At 35.2% G+C, this 8797-nt stretch overlaps 2 protein-coding genes across 4 annotated transcripts; one reads left to right on the forward strand and one right to left on the reverse strand.

Moving 5' to 3' along the window:
- Positions 1 to 1363: 1363 nt before the first annotated feature.
- LOC107922909 (protein S-acyltransferase 18) lies at positions 1364 to 5053 on the forward strand. The gene is made up of 9 exons (XM_016853120.2): positions 1364 to 1624; positions 1715 to 1828; positions 1924 to 2253; positions 2817 to 2885; positions 3001 to 3072; positions 3170 to 3295; positions 3404 to 3484; positions 4054 to 4218; positions 4302 to 5053. The coding sequence occupies exons 1-9, from the start codon at positions 1571 to 1573 to the stop codon at positions 4815 to 4817; spliced, it is 1527 nt and encodes a 508-aa protein (XP_016708609.1). The 5' UTR covers positions 1364 to 1570; the 3' UTR covers positions 4818 to 5053.
- A 133-nt stretch (positions 5054 to 5186) lies between these two features.
- LOC107922920 (probable polygalacturonase) lies at positions 5187 to 8496 on the reverse strand. Of its 3 annotated transcripts, XM_016853135.2 has the most exons (8): positions 8299 to 8496; positions 7870 to 7898; positions 7080 to 7397; positions 6742 to 6862; positions 6491 to 6665; positions 6309 to 6379; positions 5570 to 6229; positions 5187 to 5445 (listed from the first exon to the last, which is right to left on the reverse strand). In XM_016853135.2, exons 2-8 carry the CDS (start codon positions 7885 to 7887, stop codon positions 5402 to 5404), a joined length of 1407 nt encoding a protein of 468 aa, XP_016708624.1. In that variant the 5' UTR covers positions 7888 to 7898; positions 8299 to 8496; the 3' UTR covers positions 5187 to 5401. The 3 variants fall into 3 exon arrangements, with proteins under 3 accessions (XP_016708624.1, XP_016708616.1, XP_040938829.1); XM_016853127.2 differs by having other exon boundaries at positions 7870 to 8465; XM_041082895.1 differs by having other exon boundaries at positions 7080 to 8465.
- Positions 8497 to 8797: the final 301 nt, after the last annotated feature.

Here is an 8797-nt window from a genome sequence, read left to right on the forward strand (position 1 = left end):
ATAAAATACAATAAGCTAAAAATTCTACAAGAGTAAAAGTTGTTTCTATCCCTTTAAAAGTTCCCATTTATGAAGTCTATTTTACCTAAATAAGGGTTGCAATACTAGCTAGGACTTTAAGCCTTGAAAAAGGTTGAAAATAGCCTCAAATTTAAAGTCAAAACGGTACGCGAAAGTTTTGGTGCTGCGGCCTAGAGGAATCGCATTGGGGTGCCAAGTCCATTCGCGTCCAGGCCTCGTAGTTTTGAGTCGTAACTCACATGTTTTCGTTTTGACTCTCCACATTTTTCTCAATTCTCATAATTCGTTTCCCTTCCATTAGCCCTTAAACTTGCAACCCAAGCTCACATACACTTAATTAAAGTCACGAAACATCAAATTAATTATGAAATACTAAATTATATAAAATATAAACATAGATAATTAAGAATGCTAATGTATAAAAATGTGGTACTAATCATGCAAATTAAATTAAGACATGATATTTTACTTGAGAATCCTCAATGAAATGTAAAATAATAAGAGTTTAAAATATATGAATTATAAGTACTTATCATATATTCAATTAAAATGTTTTGAAATTTTAGGCTAATTCTATTATTCCAACCACTGTTCTCATAACTAAGTTTGTTTGATTGTGAACTAGTCAAGATACTAATCCAAGATAATAGTTTGAAACAGTTGACCCACGAATGATTGAACCAATTTTCTCTAATTTTTAAAAATTTTTAATTATTTATTCGATTGAACTAGATAAACTAATTTGACCAAAAATAAATAATCTAATATATTTGACCACCAACCGAATTCCGAAACCTTTCATTCCAAATATTTGGGTCCAATGTTTTCACAAAGCACCTAAAGTGGGTTTTAGTGAGCTACAAACACTTCTCACAATTCCATTTTCAAAATCTAAACTACGGCTGGAAGGTCCATGGAATGTTAGTAAAATACCAATGCAATAGACCCACGAACGGGCCCAAATCATGGAAAAGAAAAGTTAAAATATGCCTATAGTCCCTGTAGTTTTTAAAAATTAGGATTTTAGACACTCTTCTTTTTAAATTTTAAAATTCAAGTCTAACAGTTAATACTGTTAAATTTTGAAATTTAATAATGCTAATAGTTTAACCTGAATTTTGAAATTTAAAATGTAGAAGGACTAAATTTTTAGAAATACAAGTATCAAGACTAAATTCTAAATTTTGAAAAGTACAGGGACTTATAGGCCCCATTTTAACCGAAAAGAAACTATGATGATGGCGGTGATGAATTTACAGCCGTTAGATGATGGGCTAGATTTTACATCTACAATCGCGATTCAAATTTCAAATCGCCTTATCAAAAATCGACCGTTTGAGGGATTCAAGAGCAACATATATTCACTAAAGCAAAAACAAAAAAAAAAAAAGACTTTATAGTTTCAACTTTGAAACCATTTACCATGGATTTTGGGATTGTTTCATAAGCAGCTTGAATTTATTTAAGTTACTTTAATACCCCAAAAAAATCTGCTGTTGTTTTAGTTTTGTATTCAAAAAATTGAAAAACAAAATAAAGTTTTAAGAGCATGATGAGGATCATGAGACGCCATGGTTGGCAGCGACCTCTCCATCCTTTACAGGTAAATAAAAGTTAAAAACCCATCTTTTGCTTTGGAACTCTTTATGGGTTTTTTTGGTTGAAATCAAAATTGTTGCGTTTTTTTTTTCAGATGGTGGGAATGGCAGTCTTTAGTTTCCTAGTTGTGGCATTTTATACATTTTTAGGGCTTTTGCTTGGGAACAGAATAGCTGAAATCACTATCGCAACGATCTTTTCCTTTGTGGTAATGTTCTTCACAAACCAAAAATTTGAACCCTTTTTTTGTGTTTTTTTATAGCTAACTTTCAATGGGGTTTGATTTTTTTTTTTCATTTCCAGGCACTCTCAGTTATGTTCCTGTTTGTTAGGTGTACTGCTATTGATCCTACCGATAAAACCAGCTTTAAGAAGAAGAAAAAGGGAAAATCTAAAGGGATTTTAAAGCTAAATTATGGGTTCATATTGACCCAGATTGTTGTAAGGTTTTTTAGGAGGTTGGAGAAGAAGATTCTAAGGACTTTTATAAGGAGGAAGTATTTAGATCCATGGAAAACCAATTTCCAAATGGAACCATTGTTACCATTTCCCCTTGTCATGAAAGATGATGCAGTTTCACCTGATGTTAAGGAGGATGATAATATCTCTTATTGTTCTCTATGTGATTTTGAGGTTTGCACTCTTTTTCTAGCTGTCCAAACAAAAACAAAATCACTACTTGCATTTATCGTTTACACCAATGAGGCCTTGGCTCAATGGCAAGATTGAGGCCCTACAGACTTTGAGATTTGAGTCTCATCTTATGTATGTAAATGCATGGGTTCTTTTAGTTATAGTTAATTATTTAGTTTAGTGCTTATAATGATTGATTGCATCGGAAAAAATCAATTTCCAAATGGAACCATTGTTACCATTTCCCCTTGTCATGAAAGATGATGCAGTTTCACCTGATGTTAAAGAGGATGATAATATCTCTCATTGTTCTCTATGTGGTTTTTAGGTTTGCACTCTTTTTCTAGCTTTTCAAACAAAAACAAAATCACTAGCATTTATCATTTACACCAATGAGGCCTTGGCTCAATGGCAAGATTGAGGCCCTAGAGACTTTGCGATTTGAGTCTCACCTTATGTAAATGCATGGGTTCTTTTAGTTATAGTTAGTTATTTAGTTTAGTGCTTATAATGATTGATTGCATCAGAAAAAACCTTTTACATTCTTCCATGCTTTATCTTAGGTGAAAAAACATAGCAAGCATTGTAGGACTTGCAACCGGTGTGTTGAAGGATTTGATCATCATTGCAGGGTAAGAACCAATTTTGGTCTGTCATTTTCTGTTTCCTTTTTAAGTTTTCAGTGTAATTTGAGAAGCAATTTATGTTTATTGATATAGATTTGCTTGTTTTTATGTTATATATCAGTGGTTGAACAACTGTGTAGGCAAAAGAAATTATACAACATTCATTCTTCTAATGATTTTTGTCTTGTTATTGGTAAGTGGCTTTTCTATGTCCTTCAAATGCTCCAAAAAGGCTTCAAATTCTAAGTTAATTCTATTGTCCTAACAATTAATTGTTACTGTTACAATAGCTGATTCTAGAAGGAGGCACTGCAATTGCTATATTTATTAGGTGCTTTGCGGACAAGGGAATAGAGCAGGAGTTGGAGAAAAGGCTTTACATAAAGTTCCCTAGAGAAGTTCTTGCCACTATAACAGTAAATATTATTCTCTCTTTTTCACATTGGAAAATCTTTCTTATTGGAGTTCATTTTGAATGCAAAAAATCTAGTTTGGGTTTGTCTCAACTCTTGGAAATGTTACAGGTTTTGTTGGCTTTGTTTACTGTTTATGGATCAGCTGCAATGGGACAACTTTTCTTCTTTCATGTAGTTCTGATAAGAAAGGTAAGTAAAATAAGGAAGGGGTAGGGTTATCCAGGGATCAAACTCGAGATTGGTGTCAATTGAAGACTTGATATCAAGTCTTTTTTGTTAGTTCACCTGTATTCGATCGATGCTTCCTTCTTTGATTAGTTTAACACATAATGTAGTAGACCAAAATAAGATTCCCCATCACATTCTTCCTTCAACATCTCCATTGTCAGTTTTGCACATGAAATGAGGTAATTTCCATGTGGTCAGTTTGCAGTAAAAGACAGAATTCTGGTGGGAGAAAATAATTATATTATCACTCCATTGAAATATCTTTGCATCATATGGCTATTTCAATACTTGCAATATGAAGCTGTGAAATTGAGGAAATTTTGTCTCTATTTCATGGTGTACCACATTGGTAATTATAACATGTATGAGCATGTCACGGTACATCACCATGCCCTATGATCTCAAATCCCCGTTCTTTTAGCCTGTGCCAGGAAATTTGACCATTTGGTTCATCGTTAATTCATGCTCTCAACTGTGGCATATTTTGCTGTATCATTGCTCTCAATTGAATGTGTTGATTCTTGTTACAGGGAATGAGAACATATGATTATATATTGGCAATCAAAGAAGAGAACCAATTTACAGTGGACCCTTTCGACGACTCCGATGTCTCGTCGGACGACAGCTCTGATTTTGATTCACCCGAAAAAGCAACATTCTTGTCGAGGTTCATATGCAAAGGACTGAGAACTCAGGTATATACAAGATATCCAAAACCTGATTTTATCCAAAGAATTTCAGCAGTGTCATCATCTTACAGGTGTGAGTTCAATTACAGGATCCCCCGAGATTGTCCATAAGAATTGATGAAGATCCTAAAGCTTCCACCTCAACCAGCAAGAAACAAGGGTTCCATGTAAGCATTGATCCATGGAAACTAATAAATCTTAGTAGGGACAAAGCTCTTCTAGCTGCTGATAAGGCTAGACAAAGGCTTATGATACAAAAGCCAGCAGTGGAGCTTAATGCATTGAAGCCACTACCACTAGAAACAAAACATGGCCCATTAATGAACCCTGAAAGAAATATGCCCAATTCAGGAACAGCTGCAACACCTCTAGTTTCTAAAGGCAGAATTCCAGGATCACCAGGAAGACTTTCAAGCCCGAGGCGTAGATTTTCAGGCTCTCCAACTATGTTTTCTGCTATGCCATCACCGTCACCAAAACAAAAGTATAGAAGCAATTTCGATTTGAAGTTAACCGAGGTTTCCAGGGAGCTTGAAACATACATTTCAAGGCAAGTTTTATGTTCTGTCATAAAGAAAGATGAAAGTGAAGCATCTCCAAGATGAAAAAAAACAAAGATTCATTTGGTTGTTTGTGTTCATTCTTGATGAAACATCTGATTTAATTTTTTTCGTTTTTGAACTCGTTTCGAACAATGTGATACTCATTTTAGATCGATGAATACAAATACAGTTGAACAACTTAGGACCAAACTAAGCACATGCATTGATACAAAGAATCTTGTACTGTTTTACAAAAACAAAGAAATGAGGATATCAAGTCATTATTGTGGGCACCTTAACTTGGGAACTTGCTTCACATATACTTCCAAAGCATGAAAAGTGGCCTTTCCCTTTCATACAAAGGGGTACAACTTTCCAGGAAACAGGCTGTATAGTCCCACAATCAGAATAAAGGCAACACAAGCAATCACATTTTTATGTAAATATTTCTATGATTCTGTTTTCATTGAACTTTTTGAATAACAAAATTTTAACATGTTGAGATTTCAGACTATACCACAAGCCAAAGGAAAAAAAAAAAAGAAGAAAGATCACCCAATTATTTGCTACTACACACAAAAGTTTACAATAAACAATCTCTCAACACTATCTCACAAGCTAAACCACCACAAAATCAGCTACTGCAATCAACTTCTGATGTCGGGAAATGTTTCCTTGGCAAGGTGACGGGCTGTTTTGTTTTGAGAAATGGTAAGAATCAAAATTGGAAGTAAAGAATTCAAAATTCATGAAAGAGGGTTGCTATACGTCCACTATTTACCATGAAAACAACCAAGAACCTTTGTTTTGATTACCTGAACTCCGCAGATGGTTCGGTAGTAGGTAACAATCTGAATAATGCTTGGGGTAAATACTTTCCTTCAGAGGTTCGCAAGTTTCCGGGGAAACCAATGTGGAGTATCCCTGAATGTTCGAGCAGTTCCATGGAGACTTGGTGGTTACATCGAGAGTAATATTCAATAAGCAAATATGACGAAAACTGTCCCCTTCTATGCCTTTGAGGAGGCCTGCAACTTTTATGTTATCTCCTATGACATCTTTAAAAGTAATCCTTTCTATCACGGGGAGCGCATTTGGATCGTAAAACTCATCTGGATGCTGAGAAAAATTACTATTGAAGAATATCGCTGTGTCTACACCAACCAAAGTAACATTTGATATATAGATGTTTCTTACGTAACCACCCCTTCCACGAGCTGTTTTTAATATAATACCGGTGCTTGAATTGAAAAAATAGATATTTTCTGCATAAACTTCGGAAACACCTCCGGACATCTCACTTCCAATTGCAATCCCAGAGCTCTTTCGGTTGTGTCCAGTAAGCCGGCGGATGATAATATTTCTGCTGGGACGAGCAAATGAAATGCCATACTCATCCCACCCACTTTTGATGGAAATTAGATCATCACCAGTGCTAATGTAACAGTCTTCAATGCAAACATCATCAGAAGAATCTGGATGCATTTGATCGTATCAGTAAGAAAAAGAGTTGAAGGTTACTTGGCAAACTGGGAAAAGTTAAAAAGAACTCACCTGGATCGATCCCGTCCGTGTTTGGTGAATCCAGAGGAGCCAGGATTGTGACATTCTGGACTATGACATGGCTGTAAATCGAGAAAATAAAGTCGACTTACTCTTGATAGTTCTGTTCTAAAACTGGTGTCATAGACAATTTGCTTACAGCATTCAAAAAAGAGCATGGGAAGACCACTAACCTGCAGTAAACCGGGTGAATGGTCCAAAATGGAGAATTCAAGAAAGTCAAGTTCGAGATTACAACGCCAGTTGAGTTCATTAATTCAACCAGATGGGGCCGAGTATAGTTCAGAGTTTTCCTTCTAAACCAGTTCCACCAAACAGAACCTTGGCCATCAATAGTGCCATTATCACCTGCATGAAGAAGCTGTGGCATCAATAGAAGAAATAAAAGGCTTACGGAAGATGATTTCTCATCAATGTTCCTAACCTGTTATGATTACATCAGTCAAATTGCGACCATATATTAAGCTTCGGTGCCTTCCACCAGGTAACTCCCTACCTCGGCCATAGGATGGCAGAGGGTCAACGACTGGCCAATCATCTGAATTCTGAAACAACAGGAGCTATGCTGTTATATGATAAGTGATAAGAACAAAACACCAGTGGTAGCTTATGATGACGGATAGAAATGCCTACAGCAAGATATCAAATAGACTAGCAGTCAGGAATTGATGATCATGAATCATGTTTGAAAGCATATAACCGTTAATTACATATAGCATGTCCTACAGGTAAATGTTCTTTTGAGGTAAGTTAAGGACTTACCATTGATCCAAGAATTACTGCATGCTTATCTAACCACAAAGTTAGGTGACTGATGAGATCAAAGCTTCCCGTTAACCACCGGCCAGCCGGGACAAAAAGCTTGGCCCCACCTTTATCAGCAAATGAATTGAGGTAGAAGATAGCATTCTGAAAGGCTTTTGTATTGAGAGTAACACCATCTCCAACTGCACCGAATTCGGTAATGGTGACACTGTGAGGTCGAATCTCCCCTATATCGGTCTGTTTGCAAAGCAAGTTGCCCTTGACAGCCCATGTAATATGACTGAAAAATACAAGTACTAGAAGCAGATACACCAGCTGAAAACAAATGCATACAAAATTAACCATGAATGCTATACCTTGATAGGTAGATAGGGGAAATTTACTGATTTAAGTAATTTAGACAAATGAACACTTAATAAACATAGAGTTGAAAATATAACACAAAAAGAGAGCTAGATTAACAGCAATGTGAATCAAAAGATGCCTGAAAATAGGTGGATGAGAAGAAACATGCAAAAGTAGTGAAGGAATAACTTTATCAACCAAGTCATGGATAATAAATGAGCAGATTTCATGCCATAAAACTAGCAGATTAACACAAAAAGAGATAAAAATTGAATTACATTCAGAAAAAAAGCTAAAAAGAAGAACCATTTGCTCATTTAGATCCCAAAATGAGCCAAAACTATCATTCCTCATAACACATTTTGAACATTTTGTTCAGATCTAGTTCAAAGTCCAAGAATATAAGATAGTCAAAAGGAAAAGCAAGGATCAAAGAACTCACACTAAAAGAGCTCTTCATAAGAATGAGATCTGCAAAAGACAGCTCAGTGAATCCACAAAAACCAGTCTTTTAAACTAAAAAGGTATCCCCTTTTTTATTTGATCAAAACAAAAAAACAAAGGGAAAGGGAATAATCAAGGAAGCGCTTGTCTTTCTTTCAACTTTTTTTTCATATGAACAAGAATAAGATCCCGTTAGTTAGCTAGTGTGATAAGGCAAAGTGTGTGAAAAATGGGTGATTAGATAGGTCATTGAGAGAACCACTACCACCACTCAAAGAGAAAAAAAAAATGATTGAAAGTGACTGTTGCTGCTCGCCAAAAATTAAGCAGTAGGGTCCCTCTTTATGTGTTCATTTGCTCCATTAACACTCCCTCTCTGTTCTTGTTGCTCACCGATAATCACTTATAAGAAGAAATGAAGGATTACCCAGAAAAGTTGAAGCTTTGAACTAGCTGAAAACAAGTGCAAGCTCCATAAAACCACATATGGAGTGGCTGCAAATGGGGTTTATAGATTCAGATAACAAAAGGATAGAGCTTTTTTCTTTTTCTTTTTTTGTTACAGTGTGTTCCTGGCTTGTTTGTTTAATAAGATGAGTGTTTTTTATATGGTAAGAGACTTTCTCATGTGATAACTGTCTTACTGGTTTCAATTAAGTTCTTAAAATCAGTAAAAAAAAAATGTAATTTTGGACCCCGCCTCCATGATCGTCAATTCATTCAAAACAGGGTTTTATAAAGTTATTTCCTTTATATATATAACTAATGCATAAGTATAAAACAAAACAACAAACAGACAAGGAATTACAACAAATGGGGAGGTAGGTCAATGTTCTGTAATGTTTTATTGCATTGTTTGGACATTAAATTTAAGATTAAATCCAAAACAAAGGTTTTTTTATGTTGATTTTCTTTACAAAAATTTA

Source organism: Gossypium hirsutum, chromosome A12 (assembly GCF_007990345.1).
Source record: "Gossypium hirsutum isolate 1008001.06 chromosome A12, Gossypium_hirsutum_v2.1, whole genome shotgun sequence".
NCBI classification, from domain to species: Eukaryota; Viridiplantae; Streptophyta; class Magnoliopsida; order Malvales; family Malvaceae; genus Gossypium; species Gossypium hirsutum.

Bases quoted from the DNA above. Each gene is read 5' to 3' on its own strand.
- LOC107922920 (XM_041082895.1), bottom strand. From the start codon at position 7,427: ATGGTTAATTTTGTATGCATTTGTTTTCAGCTGGTGTATCTGCTTCTA. The intron at 6,380-6,490 runs GTTAGTGGTCTT...CTCGATTTACAG, and splicing joins ATTCACCCGGTTTACTGCAG to CCATGTCATAGTCCAGAATG. The intron at 5,446-5,569 runs GTAATCAAAACA...AAAACAAAACAG, and splicing joins GAACCATCTGCGGAGTTCAG to CCCGTCACCTTGCCAAGGAA.
- LOC107922909 (XM_016853120.2), top strand. From the start codon at position 1,571: ATGATGAGGATCATGAGACGCCATGGTTGGCAGCGACCTCTCCATCCT. The intron at 2,254-2,816 runs GTTTGCACTCTT...GCTTTATCTTAG, and splicing joins GTTCTCTATGTGATTTTGAG to GTGAAAAAACATAGCAAGCA. The intron at 3,073-3,169 runs GTAAGTGGCTTT...CTGTTACAATAG, and splicing joins TGATTTTTGTCTTGTTATTG to CTGATTCTAGAAGGAGGCAC.